Source organism: Pithys albifrons, chromosome 3 (assembly GCF_047495875.1).
Source record: "Pithys albifrons albifrons isolate INPA30051 chromosome 3, PitAlb_v1, whole genome shotgun sequence".
In the NCBI taxonomy this organism is placed as follows: Eukaryota; Metazoa; Chordata; class Aves; order Passeriformes; family Thamnophilidae; genus Pithys; species Pithys albifrons.
Genome location: NC_092460.1, coordinates 28926168 through 28950850, shown reverse-complemented (window position 1 = coordinate 28950850; position 24683 = coordinate 28926168). Strand labels below are relative to the sequence as shown.

At 39.4% G+C, this 24683-nt stretch overlaps 1 protein-coding gene across 1 annotated transcript in view; it reads right to left on the bottom strand.

Annotated features, from left to right (window-relative positions):
- MTPN (myotrophin) overlaps positions 1-22285 on the bottom strand; it is a 36055-nt gene extending 13770 nt beyond the window's left edge. The window contains exon 1 of the mRNA XM_071551165.1: positions 21957-22285. Coding sequence (XP_071407266.1) covers positions 21957-22028 — 72 coding nt within the window. The 5' untranslated portion in view covers positions 22029-22285. The remainder of the gene's footprint in view (positions 1-21956) is intronic.
- Between the last annotated feature and the right edge of the window lie 2398 nt (positions 22286-24683).

Genomic DNA, 24683 nt, shown 5'->3' with positions numbered 1-24683 from the left:
CATAAGTTTAAGAACCAACCACATGGAAGCCACAAAATCACTAAACCAAAATAGGCTCTAAAAACTCCTGTGGAGTCTGACACATGCCAAGACATGGTAAGTAAAGGGGCACATGAGAAGAAGTGAGCTAACTCCTGGGACAGCATACAAGAAAGCCACAAAGTTCACATTCAAAAGGAAAGTTAGATGCATAACGTCTTAGTCCAGCAAAGTTCCCACTTCCTTAAGCTTATAAACATTATTTGGCTACTGGCTTACACTATAGGATTTTTTCTTTCTTTTTAAAGAAAGAAACACAGATCCCTCTGTTCTCTCCTAAGCTGGCTGAGGAATAAATTCTTGTTGGATAATGAACTTTCAGAAGGATAAAAACAGCACCCAAACACCTAGTTCTCTAAGTTCCCCTTAAAGATGATGAAAGCTTGTTTACAGGGGAGTACTCAGCAAAACGTCTGCAAACAAAGATATCCCAAACACTGATTACATGAATACTAGGCCTGAGAACACACATAGGAAGCACTCAAACATCAGAGTGTTTTAGTCTGAATTAACAAGACCAATCTACACTGTAAGTTACAAAAATAATATACCCCCCCATGTACTCCCACATTCTGCAATAAACCAAGTGAAATATCCAGTTGTTTCACAGATGTGAAAAGCTACCGAAAAACAGACCACTAAATGAAATAAAGCTTTATTTGGCCTCTCCTACTGCTAGTCCAAGACATATAAAAGTAGGAAGGGAAGGTAAACCAATCTATTTAATATACAGGGATCAAACCCTGGAAAAAAACACCTGTTTCAAATGCAATCTCTAACACATGTACATGAGAAAACTTGCAGCACTCTTTCTGTGCTTTAGATCAGCAATTTATATTGCATAGGGCACTTCTCCGTAGGAAAAGCAGAGGCCTCCAAAGTGGGGTGTGAAAACCCACAGAGCTGTGCAAAACAATTCACTGGAGTGTGAAAATATTTTGCACTATTAAAAAACTGTAAAAATAGTGTTTATTTCATCTTTATCTCATCGTTACTTTCCATTTTTTGGGTATGTTTTGTAACTGCATAATGCATAGTACAATAGTACATGTTAAAGCTGCCTTAAAGATCATCGAGTTCCAAACCCCCTGCCCAGGGCCGAGTTGGACAGGGTTTTAAGCAACCTGGTCTACTACCCCCATGGCAGGGGGTTATAACTCGATCTTTAAGGTTCCTTCCAACCCAAACCATTTCTATGATTCCATGTGTATAATTTATAAATATACAGATACTTGCGGTGCATGCGTAATTTATTTTCTTTACTGATAGGAGTGCATGATCAAAATGTTTAGTCAAGAGCTCTATCAGTATCCATGGAAACAATAAATTAATTACTTTTCAGAGGGTGTTTCATGATGGAAGACTAAACGGTTTAAGTGGAAATTATACAGATCAACTAAAAAAAACCCCAAACCCTAAACCTTATCCCTACAGACAAATTATTCAGACTGAAGACCAATTGTTATAAAATCCACAAGAATATTCTTATAGTTCCACTTTTGAAAGACAAAATGCCCTTACATGTGAAAATATTGACATTACATATTTAAATAAATTCTATTTTAGGTTTCAAGATTTATCTATACCAGCTGCCATTTATGTACTTATATAGGTCTCCAAGAGAGACGTTTCACAAAAAATCACCTGTGAAACGGCAAAGTCAGAGAACTCCTTGAACCCTCATGATCCAAACTGGTGTCACAGGCAGTAGTTACCACCAGCTGCACAATAACCCCCTTACTTGGCTAGACAGAGATGTGAAACACAGCTAATATCCTAGATAAGGTTGGCAAAGATTATATAAATAAGCTGCTGTTCTCCTTTAAGCTGTGGGTGTACAATCCTGTGGGCGATGATTTTTGTCTGCACTGGCTGAGCACTCCAAGTTGGATTCGCTTGCTCTTCCATGAAAAGTATTCTGTTCAGCTAAGCCAGGGAAAGATGTGACTTACGTGGGCAGTTGGGTTCTCAGTTTTGACAGAATGGCCAGCCATAACAGACATTTTATACAGGGAACAGATTTTCTCTGTATGGTAACAGTTATATATGATTGACCACACACTAGAGAATTTAGGGATTCACCTTAGTGAGGAAATTATATATCATAGTTACAGCACAAGCTCTGAATGCTGATTCACATCTTCATATGCTAAAAGTCTAAGCAAAAGATAAAGATTTAAGGCCCTTCTCAAGAGCAAGGCAGCTCTGGTGAAAGTGTGGTTAATTCTATCAACAGAATGAGACAAAGTGGTCTCACAAGCCCTGTAATCTGTTGCAGCAGGAAAAGCACAGGGAGTAAAGAGCCGAAGAAAAGAGTTATCTCTATGTAAAGTTTTCCAAAATTACTGTATTTTTCAATAATTATTGGCCAAACACGCCATACTGGTGTTATGAAATGGGTATCAGCAATCTTATCAGGTGATGGTTCTCAATACTGAACTCTGAAACAGCAAAGTGACAAATATACTGGTAGGCTGAAACTAAGACTGTATTAAATAGCTGCTAAAGGTTTACTTTAATAAAGACCATACTATGCACAGGCATATAGTCAGGATCCACATGAACTGACAAAAAGGAGCACGATTTTTCCTTCATGCCTGCAGCAACAAAATCTTACGGCACTAGACCAAAAGTGAGAGAACAGATTTCTCCAAGGAAGTTTTATGAGCCTTCTGCCATCTTCTAGAGTTAACAGAGCAGCAGCAAGGTTAATAGTTACAAGAGTCCTCTGAAGGAGATACAATTAAACCCACATCGCGGAATCGTATCAACCTCAAAATAAAGCATACCTTCAGTAAAACACGTCACGCTTCTCCTGAAAGATTTTTACTTTCACTTTCTAGAGTAACCTACAAATTCACTAACAATTCTGCAGATGTTCCTGCAAAGCCTCAGAAAGGAATTTGCCCACACAAAAGGAAAGCCATGATCACCTCTTTAACAACCTTCCAGAATACACCGAGTTTACTTAGTCAGACATTTAAGGCTAAGCCTGGTATAAATCACATCAGTAATGTTTTTCTCTGCAGGTCAAAGACCTCGGGCAGCAGCTGCGCAGTAACACTGGAAACCAGTTCAACACATGAAACATCAGAAGCAGCAGATCACAGGTATCTGCTTTAATCCCCTCAAAGAAAATCTGATTACGGGTAAAGAAAAGCTTCTGTGAATCTCCAATTACTAAACAAGACAGCATGAAAGAAGATTTTTATGCCCTATTTCAAAAAGTCACATACATGGATGACAGAAGAAATACTCAATTAGAAGTACTTTAAGTATTAGCATTAGTTGAAAGCTGGCTATCAACTTGTCACTTAGGACGGGAAAATAAAAACATGAAGCTCACTTCCAAATACATTTAAGAACTTTGCTTTTTAAATAACTAAAAGTATGATTCATTATAGCATCCTCTGAATGCGACTATCACCTACTTTCTGTAATGGAGCAATTTAATCCATAAAAAGATCTGCTCTAACTAATTTCTTAAGTGAGTACTGTCAAAATTACTTACTCCTGAACTTAATACTCCTATTACCCACTATCTCGTGCATTTTCCTTGCTTTACCTTTTCTTGCCAATGTACTTTCACAAAACCCCTGGTTGTATCTCATGTCCTTTTCCAGTTTAGCTCTAGTCAAGGCTTTGGCTTTTTTAGTTCCATCCCTACACATCCTGCGTCAACCTGTGTCTTAGGTATGTATCCATCCCTTAATTCCACTTTTCACACTCCCTTTCTTTCTATCTGAGCTCAGAGAGGAGTTCCTTGACAGCCAAGCTGCCCTCCCGTCACACCTGCTGGATGTCCCAGAGTAAGCTGGAAGGATCTGCACTTAAACAGCTGCCCTGATTAAGTTTTGCCAAATTTAAGACCTTATTCTTTTGCAGCCCTAGTTAAAGGAATGAATCAGAGTTCACTGACTTTGTCCTCAGTGCACATTATGACATCAGCTCATTGAAAATGTTGAACGAAGAAGTTTAGTCATAAAGCACAAGTTCTAAAGCTCGTTATTTTCCAGGCAGATTATTTAACCACACCAAACTGACACTGTCCTCGAACAGCCCTCGCCTTTCTGTCGCCTTTGTTACACAAGACTATTCCATGCCTTCCTTGGTCCAGCTTGATCTGCTACCTCCCTCTTTTCCCAGGTCCTGCCAGTTTCAAAAGCATCACGCTTAAAGCCAAATGAGCTAAACTCAACACTCTGTGTACTTCAATCCCAGGCTTATTTTGCAGTGGCGCACGCCCTGAAGGCAAACCTGAGCCAGCTATTCACGTGGGCACCGTGGTTTATCAGTCACTAGTGTTGCTCTGGAACATGCCTGCCAAGCCACTCATGTCACAGCTCACCCATCACTTTAGCACTGATTTTCTCCTGTATGGCAGCTACAGCTTCACTACTCCCAGCCACAGTTTGATCCTTTCCACCCCTGCACCAGAATTAGTGGCTGAACAATGAATCCAATGAGAGAACTAATCAGTCTGAGAATTAATTTGGTCATTTTATTCTTGCCAGATGAATCTGTTCCTTCATCTCTTCCACGACTTGGCACTTGAAAACATCAGAAGTTAGCAGCTGGGATTTATACTGCAGTTCTACCCCAGGAAGAGAAACTGAAAATTGTGGCCTCATTAAATCCTATTGCATAGGTTAACTGTATTAGTAGAGCAGGGTCTGTAATACTGGTGGCATTAAAATGCTCTTTCAGATTTAGAAACAACTCCATATCCCCATCTGTACTTATCCTGCCTGCAAAAATAACATTATATCCCCATTTTATGCATTCCTTTAATTTCAGTTTTAATGAAGGGACTCAGATTCCATGCAGTCAGATGTCCTTGGAGTGCAGGGAAGGATCTTAAAGGAGCAACACTACTGTATAATTTCTGTCTTCATTATTCTGGGAAAAAAATAACTCGCTGTACAGTCTGTTGCATTACTTCCATCTCTTCACATACAAAGGATGGCCATCCTTACACAGTATTAGATAACTCTGACATGTAAAATATATCAACAACTTTACTGCTATTGTCTAAGTGGAAAACAGGAACAGTGAAAAATCCTCTTTCTATAAAAAAGCGTTAGTCCAACGGATGAAATATTTGGAATATCTCGCTGCATATTTGGGATACTACTTCCAAACACTTCATATTTTACTGTCTTCCCCACAGGCCTTGCCTCATGCTGGTTGTATTATTTGTTTTTAAAAAATTCAAAGAGATTAAGTGAGATAGTTCATCAGAAATATTTATAACCCATCTCATTATATAGATCTGTAGCAAAAGATGTTGAGAATTCAACTCACAGAAAGCAGGAATGTCTCAGGTTTGGAGGGTCTCAGGATTTGAGCATTTATATTCCTCAGGTATTGGAACAATAAGCAAATATGTGCAGATGAAAGATAAAATTTAGGCTTTGTACCGTTTGTTTCTTTGTCCCATCACAGAGCATGGCCTTGGTATCAGAGGGACTATGTGAGAAGTGTTCCTTTATGCAACATTCTTCACTTTTAAGTGCATGGTGTAACACCAAAAAAAAAAAAATCCTCCTGGGACTTTATGCCAGAAGAAATACTTGGAAATAAACAGGTGAAATTAAGTATAGGATATACTTCTTATGTTAATCTTTATAAGATGTCTTTTAGGAAAAAAAAGGTAAGCTTTGATAAAGACAATAGCAATGATGAAGGTATAACTGAAATGTAAAATCTTTTTTTACACTGTGATATTTTGAACAGAGATTCTCCTCTGAAAATGCCATGGTCAGATGTCCCAATTTAATTTTAACTGCATAAAATGAAATTGGCAGAATAAACTAATTTAAGCTTTTGGATACAACCTCACAACATATTTTGACATAACAGAAATTACATAGATGTCCACTGAATGAAATCTTTCTCTCCAAACTAACTACTTTTAGTTTTTAAACCGAATTAATTGACTGAATGTTCCACATTTTCAAGTTTTGAACATATACAAACTGAGCTTTGAAATCACTTAAGAACAATGTCTGCCTCAGTCTTCTGAAGGGAGAGCAAGCTTGGACAAATCACACCTTGGAAAAAATTATTAGGCATATACTCAAGCAGGGTTTAGCAAACACACTTGCACTTCCACAGTAGGAAGTGCCATGGCTTAATCTTCCCCCGACACTCTCCTTCATTTTCTCAAAGTTTGAGTCAGCTCACACCTCCTTCAATCAATCTCCAGAACAATTCTCCATTTTTCCAGATTCATTAATCTTTGGAAAAACAAAAACAAAACAAAAAAATCACAAGCCTACTCCCTCACCCCTCAAAAAACCCAAACAACAGGTAAGTACTCTGAAGATAAAAATACATTAAGCTATTTTTGTCATTCTATTTAAATTCTCAAAATGTTTGCATTTTTAAATATTTAAGCCAAAGTTTACTGCCTAAGCTGTGTTTGTTTCAGTTGTATGTTTCATAGACTTTTCAAGTGTTTACTGCTGCCACACATCAGCCCTGGGGCTCATCTAACCCATAAGTTACCTCTCTGGAACTAGAGATGTAAACACTTTGATTAAGAATCCTTACAAACAATACAGCAGAAACACCTGACAAAAACACCCATTTTCTACACAGGAGGTCAATCATTCTGCGATTTCCAAAATGCCAGTAAGTTTAAAAATATTGTAAGCCAAACAAAAACTTTGAGCCTTACTCTAACAGAAAAAAAAAAAGATGTTTTTATATATCTAATCCATGGGTCATAAAACACTGGTGGTAATGAGTGAAAACTCAAATACCACGCTTCCTGAAATCTGACTAATAATCTAAAAATAAAAGGACAGTTTACAAGCTTGTCAGTCTAGTGACTCATAGAATCACAGACTATTTAAGGCTGAAAGGGAACTCTGTAGGTTATGTAGCCCAACACTTGCTCAAAGCAAGTCCAATCAGTTCAGGCTGCTCAGCACATTGCCCAGCTCAGGTCCATACACCTCCGAGGACAGAGGGATTACACAAGCGCTCTAAGGTTTCCCAGGGCTTGATCATCTTCACATTGAAGTATTTTTTCTCTTACAGCTAATTAGAATTTCTCACATTTCAACTGAACTGTTGTCTCTTACATTTCTATGTGCACAACTAAGCAAACTTCTCTATATCCTTCCTGTCCTTTGTACAGAAAGATAACTATAAAATCTACCCTTTATCATTTTCAGGAAAAATAAAAAACAAAACAAACCACTCCCATCACCCCAAAAAACAAACCACCCAATTCTGAAAGCATCTCCCTGTACCTCCTTCACCTACCAATAAAAACTGAGGCAAAACAGCTTTTACATGTTTTATCAAAAGGTCCTCAGCTCCATAAAGCAGTAGGTACAGATTTCCCTTTGCCTTCCAAACTCCTTGGTAATTTTCACTTCAACTGAACTTCAGCTGTCACACCTCCACATCTACACATTTGTGCCATGTTTCTGCACTCCTTCCAGAGGACTATTTTGCTTTCACCTTCTGAATAACTCTGTGTATTGCTTACAGATTACTCAAATTATGTGACCTGAAACATAAGCTGCAGTATTGAAAAATCCCTCTCATAACATCTCTCATTCTGTCATAAGCAAGTTCCAAAAGGCTGCAGTATCATTTCATCTGTATTCAAAGAGCACAAGTACAAACAGGCAGAAGTACAGTCTGGGCAGAGAATGGATTGAGAGCTGCCCCACAGAGGACTTAAGGATGTTCATGGACAAGATGCTTGACATGTCTCAGCAGTGTGTGCTTGCAGCCCAGCAAGCCAACTGTATCCTGGGCTGTACCAAAAGCAGTGTGGCCAGCAGGCCAAGGGAAGCAATTCTCCGCCTCTACTGCACACTCCTGAGACCTCTCCTAGAGTACTGTGTCCAGCTCTGGGGCCTACAACTTAAGGAGGACATGGAGCTGTTGGAGTAAGTCCAAAGAGGAGCAGCAAAGATGATCAGAGGGCTGGAGCTCTTCTCCTATGATGACAGGCTAAGAGTGATGGGGTTGTTCAGCTTGGGGAAGAGAAGGCTCCAGGGAGAACTTTGATCACCTTTCAGTACCTGAAGGGAGCCATAAGAAAACTGGAGAAGGACTTTTTACAAGGGCATGTAGCGACTGGGAGGGGACAACGGCTTTAAACTGACAGAGTAGCTTTAGATTTGATACCTGAAAGAAATTCATTACTGTGATGGTGGTGTGACACCAGCACAGATTGCCCAGAGAGGCTGTGGATGCCCCAACCCCAGAAGTGTTCAAGGCTGAGCTGGATGGAGCTCTGAGCAACCTGATCTAGTGGAAGGTATCCCTGCCTATGGTAGAGGGTTTGGAACTGGATCATCTTTTAAATTCCTTCCAACCCAAATCATTCTATGACTCTATGCAACAACACAAAAAAAGGCATTCTGTTCTTCCATTATAGAAACAGCATTTTATAGCTTCCCTCCCCTGCATTGTTCTTCCACTGATCAGCTGCTTAAGCACAGAACTAGAGCCTCAAATACTCTGTTAATGAAACTTTGAAGGCTTGAGAACTAAAATTGAATATTATGAGTTCAAACACAAAAAGCCAATACAAAATAATAAGCTGAGTTTTACCAATGAAAAACTCAAGTGCTGCTACCTCACTTTTCTTATGATTGTTATTTTATCACCATTGAAACATTCCTTGGACTTACATGCAGAGAGCCCAGCTTTTCCGTAAGACCTGAAGAACAGCTCTTTCAGTCTCCTCAGTCTGCCTCTGGAGTGGTTCCATCTGTATTCCAGCCTGCAACCCCAGTTCTCACCTTATGACTGCTAATGTACTGATTCACACACTGCTAACCCTGACTGAAGCTGGAATAAAGACAGCTACAAACCCAATAAATGTATTTATGTAAACCATGTTGAAGAAATATGACAACATTATGGAATACCAGTTCTTAACAACACAGCTCACTTTAGGCCTTCAGTTACACAATTCCACAACATTCCATCCATTCTTTTGAACTAGCACTGTAGTTCAACTGACTTTTGCCTCCCCCATCCACAAGAATAGTCTCAGGGTATAAAAAGCACCATTGACTTTTATAAAGTAGTTTTGATTCTTGTCAAGACACACTCATTTAGCCCACCCAAATCCACACTAAGCCTTGGAGATTATCAATAGCCAAAGACATCAGGCCTGAATTACTGTATTAAGAGTGTTCCTAAAAAATTATTGTTTTCAAGTGTTAAAATTAATGCTACTTAAAACACCTTTAAATAGATGGGAGAATAAATTAATGTCTTCGTCTAAGCTGTTATACAATTTTCTCTACATGTTTTGTCATGGAAACTGAAAGGGAGCTCTAGACTGAAGCAGTTTCTGCTGGGTAGAGCAGAGAAGTTAAATATCTATATCTATTATTGAGTAGACACAATTTGAAACTGATGCAGTAGACAGACCCTCATATCATCTGCCTTAAAACAAATCCAAAGGTAATTGAACCACTAGTCCAGTACTTTAGACAAGAAAACCATTTTTCTAAGCTTTTGGGCATTTTGTCATAACCCCAGCCTCACATTCCCATCCATTTTTAATACTTAGAGGCAAGAATAATTCAAATAACCAGCTCCTAAATCAGTGCAGCATATTATTTAAACCTCTGTATTTTTTTTTTTTGCTGTAAGACAAAAAAAACTTCTGACACGTGGCACTTCAGGGATTGCAGACCTAAGAATTAGGTAAAGCAGATGAAAATAATAAATATCACATTTCCACTCAACCTGTTGCATTGAAGAACTACCGAAACTACACAGAAGGCCTGAGAAGGAACAGTTTTAAGCAGTTCCTGCTCAGCAAATTTTAGTCTCAAGTTTTCTTATCTCTATCTTCTGATTCACAAGAAAAATGACCCTGTTTCACATGGTCAATAATATTCAACCCAAGAGCAAGAGTGGAACCTGCCGAAATAACTAATAGCTCAGAGGCTGGGTGAAGTCCAAAGAGCAGAAAAGGAAGTAAAAAGATTAATGTTGTAACTTGTGAATTGTTTATCATTTTGAAGCAGATTTCATCAGTTAAAAACTTGCAGTAAGATCCTGCCAGAGCTGAGAAATCAAATTATTGTAACTGAAAGTAGGCAGTTTTCCATGGCAACTGCAAAAATTTTTGTGCAGGATCTGAGTTTTCATTCGAATCCCCTATATTTTAAAAAATTACTTACTTTTAGTCCACTAAAAACATTGAAATAATTTCTTTCTCTTTCAGCCTGCCACACAGAGAATGCCACTGTTGCTCGGTGGTTCAGCAAATTCTGACCATTCCAGTACTTTTCCAGCTGCAGCCTGAGTGGACTACAGTTGTCTGTGGACAACTGAACTGAAGCAAATGACCCAGATTTATTGTATGGGATACCTACTTTCCAACTGGAGAATTTTAGAAAACTTAGAAGTTTTTTGGGTTTTGTTTAGCAGCTGAGACCAACTGCATTAACTAAGACTTTCTAGCACTTATTTTTTATGTTCTCCTGAAGAGATACTTATTAACACCTTTTCAACACTTCTGGGTGTTTTATTCCCTGTCCTCTAAATTTTATTACCTAAAGCTGTCTTCTGTCTACCCTGTATGCTTTGGGAAATAGATGGGACGAGCTGTCCTTACACCTCCTCCTTACTACATCTTACTGAAACAAACAGAAGTAGCAAAATCAACCACAAGGAATCCTGTAGATAGTGATCAAAAAGCAAATTCAAGTTAACAGATGTGGAGAAGGGAACTTGAACACACAAAGTTAAATCTCTGCAGAAGAAGTTGCAGACATTGGTATCAAATTTTCATAATTTTTCTGGATCCATATCTAGTATTTGCTATTAGTTTTACCTGCAATATCCATCTGAGCTTCAGTTTTTAAAAAGCTGAAAAAACACTATTCAAAGAATTTCAACATAATATTCCCACTAAATGACCCTCATCAGTTTATCAAAAAGGGGTATCTGTTCTGGTGATCGTGTGTCTTTCTCTAGCTGGCATTTTGCAGCAAATTCTACAACCAGAGCAGACAGATATCAAAGTCCATGTATGCTTAAAATGGACATCTACTTTGCAATCCTCTGCTTTAGTAGAAGCTTGAACAGCTAATAACACCACCAATACTTGGTCTATGCAAGTGAAGAAAACAAATTTTGAACCTCTTGATGACTTTAACCTGTCTTGATATAATATTTAAAGTACTCTGAAAAGCTTTTAGAAGCACTGCTACACTTATTCTGGCTTAAGCCAACAAAAAGGTGCTTAACAAACATACTTTTCAGGTTTTGTTAGTGGTAAACAAGTATCTAGCTTATCCACTATAATCAAATGTAATTTGAAGTCCTTTGTCATAGTCAAAAGAATACAATTCCAGAAACAACTACAAAATAAATTGAACTACTGAGCCATCTGTGCTTCAGTTGTTGTATCAGCATTTTGGGTGACAAACTAACCTGACACATGAGTTGTTCTGCAGAACTGTAATGAACCAACTGTTTCCTAGTTACAGCTTCCAGAAGCTTGTGCTACAATCCCAGCTTCAGAGATGTGCCAAATCCATGAGTTATTGTTCTGCCCTCCACAAATCCTTAATCTGTATAAGACTTGAGCAAGAAACAGTGCAAACACTCACTGTTTGCATTAGCAAGTGATGAAACAGGAATGGACCAGTTGTGTAGTTATCTCCTATGAATTCTCAGTTAAAAATCTGGTCCAAAAGCCCTTGTCTCTTAGTTTGGAAAGAGCTCAGAGCAATGCCAGCATCTAGTTTTGACATAATAAGCTGATGCAGACAAAGGTATTATTACTTCTAACAAGAGATTCTCTGTCCAGATTAGCACTTTAATTGATGAATGTTAAGAGCACTAAATATTCTAGATCATGAACTGAAGCAGTCAATGACCAGACAGTTTCCAAGCTATCTCTGCTTAAAAAGATTGTTAGAATTTGGAATTAAAAGTTAAAATGCTTTAGTTACAGCACCAGGACTTGTCTATCAGACATGATACAGGGACACAAACATAAAAAAAGCCTTTAACCATTAATTCTGAAGGAACTGCAGATCAACCTAATGACATATTCACTCTAAAGAGATGTGTTAAGTTCCGTATCCATTGAACACAGTGCATTGTCCATTTTCAGTGGCAACACTGAACTGGCCTAAAACAGTGGGGGTTTTTCTGTAGAACTGATTGGCCAGATACCATGTTTTACCCCTGCTGCTTTTTGGATGATCAGATTTTGATGATACCTGCTCTAAGGGTATACTGAGCAGGAAACACTCCAGCTCACATGGGTGCCACACAATGACTAAACGGGAGGCATCAACCATAAACCAGCAATCACAGGTCTCAGTAATCCAGTCCTATACCATCAGCAGTCTGACAGCAGAAGACACTGGAAAGAGAAGAATCTACAAAACACCTGTTCCTATAGTTTCATACAAAGTCAAACTTAACATGTCCGACATTGTTCCAAGAGCTAACCAGCTGACCAAAGAATAACAGCTATTATCATCCAGTCTGCACCGAGTTCTTCAATTAAAACACTTCCACTTTCTGTAAGAGTCCCACATCAGCATTGGTGTAACTCCTCAGTACAGGTTTGTCCAGAGAACGCACAGGAAGTGGGTGTTTTCCTTTAAGCAAACAGTCGGCAGCAGCCACAGGGTTTCAGTTTCAGTAAGTGCCAGTGTGGTATTTTGAATTCTCTGCATGATACAAAGACACAGTCATTAAAAAACACCCACAACAATAATAAATATGAGTTCTCAAAGTTAAGGTTGTACTCTATCAGGAAGGTATGAAAGAATATACAGGAAGGTGAGTGTATCTCCCAAAGATTACTGCTTTACTTCCAAAAATACTGAATTCAAATACAATAATTGGGGCTTAGCATCGTAAGGAGGAATTACTTCTCTAGAATCTGAACAAAGGATATGTCCAAGGCAAAATCAAGTATTCTGTCAAATGCCAAGCAATGAAGCTTAGCTTCTAAATAGGTTTTCCTATAAGATTAACAGGCATTATTTTACTGTGCACGTTGAATTTACATTTCCTTCATGCCTCAATGCATAAAAAGATATGAAATATCAAAAGAGGTATTAATGAATTAAAAAAATTTTGTGCCTTAACACAGCTTTTTTGACATGCTGAAGCAGTTGATGATTGGAATAATGCAAAAAACAAAACACGGAAGCAACAAACTTGATCACAAAAGCTATTTTTACATCCATGAAACAAACTGCTTTCTAAGCATGTTTACAAAAATATGCATTAACACCTACAGAATGCCTCCCTAAACCAATTACATAAACTTGGAATATTCAGCTTCACTGTAATGCTTTCATTAAAACTTAGTGATATTGAACTTTTAAATTTTAAATAATCCACCTAGGAAAGTTAAGGTATTTTCTCCAGATTTCACCAGGAACTACTGCTGAAAATGTGTTAGTAAATACAGTCTACTAACTTGTCACAGGAATGGAACTAAAGACTGTATTTCATGTTATATTCAATTTAGAGGAATATACTTTGAAATTAAATGTATTTACTCTTCTTATATCCTAGACATATTTAACTAACAGATAATTACTGCTTTATCAAAAGCCAAAATCAAGTCTTTTAAATCATGATAAATACTCATCCTGTCAGCCAAGGAAGAGTTAACAGTATAATTAAAGTTATTAAGAAGTCAGCAATCCAAAAAATAAAGATTCTCCCAAATGCCTCACATGAATACAAAGGATTCTGTGATTTTTTATTTTTTTTTTAATACAGGGCATACACAGAAATGCAGACTTCACCTCACAAGAACTTTCCTGATCTGTCTTTTTTATTTAAGGACTCTAAACCTTCTCCTTCCAACTGTATTACCTAAATCAAGTATTGGCAATAATTTTGAACAAAAATACTTTTAAACATTTATTGTCTATGGCATTTGCATTCAGAGTATAATTAACAAATCAGTTTAAAAGAGAGATGCTGGTGGTAATTGCCCTATGGACTGCTCTCTCTCTCTCTTGTCTCAAATGGCCTTCCAGATCATCTTTCCTGCTTGAAGCTAATCACTAATTTATAGGTCACAAGCGTGTTAAAAAACAAGTTCATAATTCACTGGAGTTTTGGAAATGAAAGTGTCAGTCATTCAGCTATAATTATCAAGACTTGATCTTAGCTCATAAGAAATAATGAGTGCACAATTTTGTTTTAAAAACTGACTCCGTAATTAGATATGCTTTAGAACATTCTTTGAACTTTGGCTTGAAATGTGACAGGGAAATCTCCAGAATACCTTTCTAGTGGTGTTTTGGTCTGTTCAGCTTATTAGCCACTGTATGCAATTACTCCATTTGATTTTCAAAGTGTAGCTGAAGGCTAAGTAAAAGCATTTCACCATTTTCCTCCTGGTCTGTAAGCACAGAGGAAGACAGTAATATATACATGAAAAGACAAAACTGCAGACCATACTTTAATTCTTGATGCAGGAAAAAAGACTCAGATATTCTTTCTTCAGAGAAATGCAATAACCCTTGGCATATTACATATCTGTACCAAGTTACAGAATTACTCTGCATACAAAATATTAATAAAGACTGCAAAAATGGGCAAAGTGCTAAAAGCACCAAACCCCAAGCTACTTCAAAGCCATATTCTTGTGCATGTGCATTATGAGTTTTCAAGACTGTATTTTTCTTTCCCTTCCTACTCTCCCTCATCAGGATTTCAGGATAACATCAAGTTATTTGCTATTCTTGTCTTTATTAAAAGGAGAGAAAAAACCCAAAACCACAAGATACACACAAGTGTTTTCATGTCAAAGAGGGAATCAAGACAAGAACTGTAGCTTGTTCAACAGGACTTATGAATATTGACTGCATTCCAAGTCAAGACAGCAACACTACAGATACCAGTCCCCTAAATGTTTAAAGGAAACTATCTTTCCACTCCCCAGTCTCTGGTCTGAGATTGTGTAGAATTTGCCATTATTGGTCAACATAGGATTTAACATTACTCTGCTACAAAAAGAATTCAGTATCACAGCCATTATCCAATAAAGGTTTCAAATTATTTTTAATATCAGCCGTGCTGATTTGTACCTACCCCTACTCATCATGACCTAAAGCAGAAAAACATCTAATTGTTCAAAACTGATGAAAGCGCAACTTGTAAGAGAAACAACTGTTGTAGAACCAACAGGTCAGTTGTTGGCAGTTATTAATTCCAGATAATGCTTTAGTTCCAGTAATAGATCTGCCTACACAAGTGACAGCTATCTCTTTCCACAGAATTGTATGGGCTGCTAAATCCAACATTCATTTTGCTACAGGGCAATAAAAAAAATATAAGTAACTTAACACAACCCTTCAACTTGGGAAGTGTGCAAACCAGCTACAAAGAGGTAACTTTGCTCACACTTTTGTCCAGATGCATACTCAGAAGTTCAAACAAGCACAAAGCTGTAAAAAAAATCTGCTCAACTCAGCTGAGGATGGGTATGAAAATGTAAACGTGACTGAAGCCACACAACTGTGTACATCTCCCCCGGTTTTCTGCATCTTTCCTAAATTTTCTCTTCTGGCCTCAAAAATTCTTGGACATGAGAACCCTGCATTTCTGAGGCCACTATGTTCTCCTTGAACTTGAGTAGAATATTTGACCTTCAGGTCCTGGTATCTTAACAACTAACCGTATGGTCCTTCAGAAGAAGCATATGGAAGTTGTTTGGTCTATTGTGAACTATCCAAAGGAATCCCTACTTATGCATTTTGACACCGCTGCAAGATCCATTCATTATTTTTTTCCTATGTGTGCTGCATAACTCACCAATTCCACAGAACCCAAGCCAGCATTCAATGCACAATCTTCATGGCTAACACAATTTTTCACATATTATTCCCAATGGATACAGATACAAACGACTTGGACTTCTAGAAAGCCTAGCTCATCTTCTGGAGGTTTGAAAAACAAAGATTTAATAATGATAAACTGATGCAAGAAGGAAAACTGGTTAGAATAAGGGAGGATGGGAAGAAAAGCAGTATTAGAAGTAAATATTTTCCTCACACTCTTTCAAACTTGTTATTTATAAGCTATTCCTAACTTTGACTGTCATACTTAGGAATGCATATGCTATATACCACAAACTCAGACAAAATGGGATATATTCACTGTAGAGATGCTTCCAATTTAAGGGGTAGGAATACATTAGCACATCAGCAAAGAAAACCCACCTGAAATTCTGTGTTTTATTAAAATCTGATTTTAATAACTCTCTCTAGTTTTTGCAGCAAATACCAATTAGATACAGGACAAGTCAGCATAATAATAACAGCCCAGACAGAAAGAAATAAGGAAGTATTTAACTATTTTTTTCTAAACATAAAAAAGTTAAACATGAGTCATGCAGACTTAAAAGCCACCAAGAGTTTCAAAACACAGAAACCAACCTGATGAACAAAATCATCATAGGCCTGACATCAACATCTCAGAAATAAAGTAGTGCATTTAGCAGTGACAGCTAGGGTGAGTTCCATGTACATTTCAGACTGAAATGCCTTAAGAATCAGTTTTATCTATACCCTCACAAAATGGACAGATTTGAGAATCCTGGGATGTTCATTCAGTCAGTGAGTCACACATTCCATCACAGTGCCAGGTTTGCAGGCAAGTTTGTTACTTCATGCTGTTCCTATAAACTACTTGAACTGATGCACAAACTATTAACATTTGTGAGCAATTCCTTGCCATGTCCTCAGATCCTTTCATATCAAATTGGAGAAATTAATCAGCACTTCTGAAAAGATGCTTTTAACAAGCTCATTCATTTGATTGTACACTCTACTCAAAAGTGGTGGCTGTGCTCTGTTTTTATAGTACATTCATGGGATTTTAGTTACAAAAACTCTACCATGAACATGGAATCTGCTAACAGCAGGTTACAGTAGCAAACAACTGTGTTGACCCATAAAAGAAAGATTTAGGTCATCATGTTCAAATTTACAAAATGTAAATTGAACAAAAATTTTAATTAGAACTAAGCAGCTAAAAACTCCTGCATCTTTAGCAATCACATTCCAGCAGACTCAACAGTAAGAATCTGGGAAGTGGAAAATAACAGAAGGCCTAGAATCTTCAGATTAAGACAAACCCACATAGTAAAAGTATTGGCATAACACTGAGAAGTTACAATATAGAGATATCCAGGAGGCTCCACAGGGAATAAACAGTCCAGCAGCTCCCAGGTCCCTGTTATGCTCCCGGACAAATTACGGAGGTATCGCTATCCTGCACTGTAATCCAGACACACTTTCAGGCTGTCACTTAAGAGCAAGAAAACTGTTGCCTAACCAGAAGCAATCCAGGTATCAGTGTAGCCATAATGATAAAATGTACTTCAGCACTCAACATAATGAGACAAGGGGAGTTTCAACACATCCATGGTATGCTTAATCTGTAACTCAAATAATCCACCCATATGGAATAACAATTTAAGTGATTGTTTTCATTTACTTTGTAACTGAAGGTGTAAAAGTTATTTGAATGGACATTCAAAAGAATAGCGTTCCTCTCAGAAGTTAAAAGCTATTTATTTCTTCTCTTTCACAACACTTTCAGCTTAACTATACTCCTGATGGCTACTTCTACTTCAGAAAGGTATTTCTAAACAATGCTTTTATTTTAGCCTCTCTAATTAGTTTTGCAGTAGTCAAGTTTTCTTCGTTTCTCAAGACGTATACAAATTTGATTATAACCCAAAGTACTGCAAGGCTCTTTGGAGCATCACTATATTGTCAAGAATACACAGCTGATTGCTGTTTTCTAGGAGCTCCTCTCAGAATTTGGGTTATGTTTTAGTTATTTGAAAAACAAGACTCTACACCAGAAATTCCTACTAGGCCAGCACAGCATACACACACTTTCTAAAAGCATCTGTTTCACAGCCTACCATCACTTCAACCTCCCAGTCCCCTCAGGAGTAAAAATCTGGTGCTTCCAGTTTGGTTGACTGTCCTATCATCTTCTTATGGTGTTAGTTTAGTTGATTTATCAAACATAACTGTAAGCAGAGGTAGGTTTAAGAAACGATGTAAGGGATTAAAGTAGCTCATGAAGTGAAGGAGTCCTCAGTTAAGCTATGGGAGATGAAATTACTTTAGAACAAACATTTATTGAAGTCCTAGTCCTACAAATCTAAGTTTATCTTGCTAAAAACTTTGTTCCTAGTGGACAATCAGAAATTGTACTTAGCCTGACCAATCTGTTGCTGACTGGAAATGTTACATCCATGTGCTGATAAGAGAAGTCTTTTTAAGCAACTGTACAGTTTATCTAATTCCACTGGGGAAGAAGGCTAAAGAAAAGGAAAAAGAGCAAACACTGTTCATGTTAATAAATACTACAGACTTACCATAACCTGCTCTTCTTCTAACTAGTACTTCTTAATTCATTCCCTACTGAGGGAAGGAAATCTCTCTAATCTGTGTGGATCCTCCTCACCCATTAAACTGTACTCTCGATTCATCTGTTCCCATGAAAGCTTCTGCTTTCTTGAGGAATTTTAAAAATTTGAGTGGATGTGTGTGGGAAGGGTGCAGAATTCTTTCAATCCCTTAGATTCCTGCAAAGACACCTCTGAAGCCAACATATGGCTACATTCAGAAGGCGGACATCAAAGAAAGCAATCAGTGAAAACTACTTTTTAATCTAGTCATCATAAAAATAGCTGACACCATACTTAACTGCTGGGGTAGCACAGCAGCTACAGAACTTCAGGAGAAATTAACATTTACCACACGGAAAAAGTTGACAGTTACAAGTTGATAAATGTAGATGCTAATAAGATGTTTCTTACAAAAAAGAAAGAAGTCTCATATGAATATTCAAACTATAAAAATAATCTTTCATATTTTTATCAAGTAGAAGCCAAAAATGTCTTCCAAAGGCACAGACTGGCAGCATTAAGATCTCTTTTGCTAAGCAACAAAGCAGTATCTTTTGGCACTTGTCTGTTTCATTGCCACCTCTCAGAACTCCTGTTTCTGTGAAAGATTTTGTTCTGAAGAAAGTATCTTCAGGAGAATGCATGATCTCCTCACATAGAAATATATAAAATGCAAACAGAGACTCTTGCTTCTGTTGCTGTATCTTTTCTTTGTCCAAGAGTTGTTGAAGCGGCAGAAACAATCTCTACCTAAAGAAAATAAGTCATAAGTCATGTCGTTGAAAAGAAAGGTTTTCAGATTACACTTTAAGTTTCACCTGCTGTTGGAAACAAAGTCTGAGTCAGGAAGATACTTTCCTCTTGGTACCTACTAACCAAACTTTAAAAAAAAAAAAAAAGAGAGATACTAATGACTCCAAAGACAGAATCTCTACAGCTTATTACACATAAGTGAAGAAAAGTCACGACTGATTAACAGAGTTCAACTGATAACACCCATTTATACTATTATTTTCCAAGTGCCCAAGTTCATCTAGGTAGCAATTCAAGCCCTGCCATTCAGATATAACAAAAGTTCAGGTCAAACTCTTTATGTGGTAATTGGCAGCAAACAAAGATAATTGTTAAAAGCTGTTTTGTTTGCAATCAAATAATGAGGAAACAAGAGTAGAACAAGAAACAAAACAAACGAGAAGCTGGGAAACAAAAGTTTCAGGCAGACAGACAAGAAAAAAATTTATGAAGATGTAGACTGTAAGATATATGACTGCCTCCTCCATTACAGAGAAAGGAAATTTCTGCTACTGCAGAGTTTATAAAAGTAAAATTCCTGAACACTGTATCATACTTAAAACAGGAAAGCAGCAGGGAGCAGAAGCCATATAACTGATAAGGAATAAAGTCAAAAAAGGACATGCAGCACAGAACACAAACTTTCATGAGAACTGTAACTACCAAGGCATGATTTGCCCTCACATACTTCATTAATTTTGGAAGCAAGAATGTGAAGTTCCAGCTAAGGCTTCTTCTACATTCTGAGGATTTATAGAATGCTCTTGCCCCTCCTAAATGTACATTTCCTGTCGTGCATTAAAACATTAGCTCATTCCCGTTTTCACTTCCCTGAAGGTTACTTCCCTCCATTTCATTTAGTTTCACGAAACTCATCTACCTGCACTCCTTTGACAAAACATTAGCCAAAAAAGTTAACAAACCATTAAGAAGGAAGACAACCAGCCAAAACTTGCTGAAATAAGCTTTGTTTTCACAGGAAACCAGCCTAAGAGTTTACTAGCCCACAATCCTGTCAAGAATAAAGAAAGGACCAAAAACATTTGACTTCTTGTGTTACTGTCAAGTAGAATGTTTAACAACTGATGATAGGAAGCTTATTTGCATGTAGGAGAAAAGGGTGAATAAGATCACAAACAAACAAAGTTCACACAGTTTATTCACCTTCTACATTAGACACAGATCTAAAATGTAAGATTACTCAAGAGTTGCAGGTTTTTTTACTCTAATTATCTAACCACCATCCGTTTATCTCTTTTAAGAATTTCTGCCTCATTAGTGCAGTCAGATGACGCCCTTCAGCCTCTGTACTACAGCACCATCCAGGCTGGCTCAAGTTTCTTTCAGCAGCAGATGAAACCAAGTATTTGACTTTGCACTGAAGCAGATGAAGAGTGATCCCATAAATCCATTTCCTACATGAGTTGCAGTGCCACTCAGGAAGAGGGGGAATATAAAAAAGCTCTCTAATTCGTTCTGCAGTGATCCTGTAGATATAAACTGAATCAAGACAGTTACGCCAAAGCTTCTGCCTCAGCAACAGATACAAAAGGATCCAATAATTATTAGTGTGCAGTGAATTTTCTAGAGATACATGGAATTCCTTTAAAAGCTGTAGGAAGAATTCAAATCTGCTGCTGACAGACTCTACAAGTCCCCAAATCTGAGAATAAATTCGACATAAGAATGTATAATCCAACTTTATTACTCAAGACATTGTACACAACTTTTAACAAGCAGCTGAAGTGGGATAATTACCTTATTCCCAGTTATTACCTTCAATACTTTATAGACAGCACGTGAGTGCACAGCCACTTTGATGCAAAGTCCAGTAGCTTAGCTGAAACCATCAGAGAAGACTATTCAAGCTAAGCTGTTGGACTTTGCACTAAAGCAGCTGGAAGTACTCGCACACTTATTTTTGCCAAGAGCACTACAAGTTTGAAAGTTGACAACTGGAGAAGAAAGAACTTGAATCATCCCAGCAAGTTGTGTCAGCATGTGTCAAGCTCCCAAAGAGACAATGATCATTAATTTGTTCAGAGATCTACGCAATTATTGCTAAAGAACTTGTAAACCTCTGCTCTGATGTAACACTTTCTAGATAATATTCCTGAACAGTAAGGATCCACCGAAGAAGAATCTTGCCTTTATGATGTACATGTAGTTTTCCTACAAACCTTGTTGACAACCGAAGGCAAACGAGGACAGAATTCACTTTCCAAACACTGCTGTGTACCTGAACATTTATTACCCACTGCACGGGTGTCCACTGTTCCTGCAGCACTCGCCCTAACTAGATATCAAAACAATTCACAGCAGGTTAATGAATTAAGCCTCAGCACACTCAGTAGCTTAGCATCACCCTATTAAGGATGAGCCCTAAGGCACCAAACGGAGGCCACAAATACGCACAGGATCAGCGAGGCCGGGCTGGGTGTTGCCGGCCAATCCACTTAAGTTTCCCGTACTGACACAGAGCGACTCCTCCGGCACGCCGAGGGCCGCCCGGGGCAGGAGGGGCCCAGGGCAGCGGGCGAGGGAAGAAGGAAGCCCAGGAAGCGAGAGGCCCCGAGGAGGTGCAGGCGCCGCACCAAGAGCACCGAGAGCCTCTCCCGGCCCCACCCCGGGGGGGGCTCCGCTCACATCCCTCCCTCCTCCGCCCGCAGCGCCGCCTCGCCCACTCCGGACCGCCGCCGCCTACCTTGGCCACGTAGTCCTTCACCTCATCCAAGTCTCCATTCTTGAGGGCCCACATGAACTCCTTGTCGGACATCGCGGCCGCCGGGCAGGGGCGCGGGGCGGCGGCGGCGGCTCGCGGGGAAAGCGCGCGGGCGGCGGCGCGAGCCCCTCCCCGGCAGCCGGGTGGGGCGGGGCGGGGCGGGGCGGGCTTGGGCGCGCGGGCGGCGCGGGGAAGGCGCGCGGGCGGCGCGGGAAGGGCGCGCGGGTGGCGCGGGAAAAGGTCCCGCTGGGGCGAAGAGCCGCTTCTCTCTGGCGCGCGCGCCCGCAGCGTTTCCGCTTCCGGTTCCCGCGCGGCCCCCGCGGCAGCCACGACACCCACGCGGGACAGCGGCGCGCGGGGCGCGCGGCGCATGCGCGTAGGGAGCGTCCCCGCGTTCCCCGAGATACCGCGGGGAAGGGGCTGCGCATGCGCATTCAGGCCCCGAGGCCCCGCCCCCCGCAGCGGTTGCCATGGAGACGCGGCCTGGCCGGGCCCTTCGGCCCTGCGGGGCTCGGGGGGGACACCCACGGGCCGCTGCTCCTATCTCCGCACCGCCCCTGGAGCTCCGTGCTGGGGAGGCCGTGCCCGCGAGGGGAACGGCCGAATAGCTGTTCTGCAAACCCCGAGGCGCTGAACGCGCCGTGGGTAATTATTATAATGCTTCCAAAACATGAGTGGGGAGACATGAGAGATGTGGTCGTTAATTAATATGTTGGCGCTCGGCGGCTGCATCTGGTTTTTGGAAGCCACATGTTTTGCGTATGGAACACGCAGCCTGTTGTGTGACTCAGGCTTGTCTGCCGCTCTTCCTGAGCCCCCTGGCAAGTGACATCCACAACACCCCGGGAGCTGGAGCTGGAGCTGCTCTGGGGCGACTGCACCCAGTCTGGAACACACAGTCACAGAATCCATTTGGTTGGAAAAGGTCTCTGAGATCATCAGGATCAACCTTTGGCCGAACATCAGCATGTCAACGGCACCAAATGCCGCATCCAGTCTTACCTTAAAGACCTCCAGGGATAGTGACTGGAGACAATCTCATTTTCTCATCTCTTAATGAGATGATGGCCCTGCATCACACTAAAAAAAAAAAAAAAATTGGTTAGGCGTGGTAGTGGTGCCACACAGTTCATGGTTTTCTGTATCTTCTTTGTGTTTCTGAACTGCAGAAATGTTAAATATATAGAACTTTGCAGGGGTTTTGGGTCGGGGTTGGAATGATGTTTAATTGAAATAGCTGGAATGCTATTTGGAAAGAAATCAAACATTTGATTACTGATTTCACTTATAAACAGCAAAGTTTTGGAACACTTGATTTCATCCTTGTTCCATTTCTTAATGGAGAAAAAGAAACTAAAAAACTGAGAAAGACAAACTGTCAAATGCCCTTCCACGGTTCTGTAAATGTTCCCAGTCAGGCATAATATGAATTTTTCTCATTATTTTCAGTCTGCAGAAAGGATATACAGGTTTGGATTTTTTTTATAAGTGAAATCCGATTTCTGCCTTTTTTTAAAGAAGTCTGGATAATCCTGAATTAATAAGTCTGGTGAAAATATATTTAAAATTCTGTATACTAACTTAGCTTCCTGAATATGCATCAAGGAGCCAAGTTGTGACCATGTATTTTAAAACATTGATGGACAATTCTGTTGGCATATTTGTAGCCACCAGCCTGTGAATCCAGTCTTTCAATTTTACCAACAATCTGCCTGTGTTATCCTTAGTCCTGTCTCATCACCAAAGCAGAAAATCTTTCATACTTTCCACTTTCTTTGCAAGTTCTGTTGCCCAAAGTACATGATTTAGTTGGACATTTCCCCCTCTCTGCCTGATACCTCCCTTTTCTAGATGTTTCTCAGCAGTTAGTTTCAAACCCAAATTCTATATGGCTTTTGTCAGCTTAGTGACCAATAGTGGATCTCTCAGGCATGCTTTCAGAAATAAAAATCCATGCCTGATACCATTTTCTAACTGTGGGATGCTGTTGTACATGCCATAAAAGCTTCACCTTGGCCCTCTTTTACTCTTTTATGAGCTTGGTTCCAAGTCCTAGAAGTCTGTTTGCTCGGAAGCACTTTGGTTCTTTGGCATATTAATCAGGAAAAAAAAGGTCAAAGAAATTCAGTGAACAAACATTTAGTAATTTCTTAAATAGATTTTTTTTCCTCTCAAAGCACTGTAAAGTTATAGATATTTGGAAAGAAATGCAGTACTAAACATACAAAGTCTGTGAGACCTGGGTTTGGTTATAATTCTTACACTAGGGACTTCTTTCACACGTCTCTCTGCTTGCCTTGTGCCTTGTAAGCAGTAGTAGAACCCCCTTCCATCTGTGCAAAGGATCTCCTCTTTGTGCTGTCTTTAACCACACTGACAAAAGTGCAAGGCCAGCTGCAGTTTCACTGACTGGAGAGTTAATTCATTGATTGAGAGGGAATCCTAATTGTTACCCATAGAGTTTACACTGTCATCTCTGATATAGGACTTCACCTGATGACGTTCCCTGTTTCAAAAGGTTATTTTAGTCTATCAGCAGAAGTTCCAACACAAAATGCAAGTCATGCTCCAGAGGAGTGATGGTGTGAAGGAGACCCCTGAACATTATATTGGGGTGGCAATTGGCAAGAATGAGTGGTATCCTGGTCAGCATAGCATAGCTTCTAAAGTTCTCTATGAACCTGTGCTTCATTTTCTGATTAAAAAATG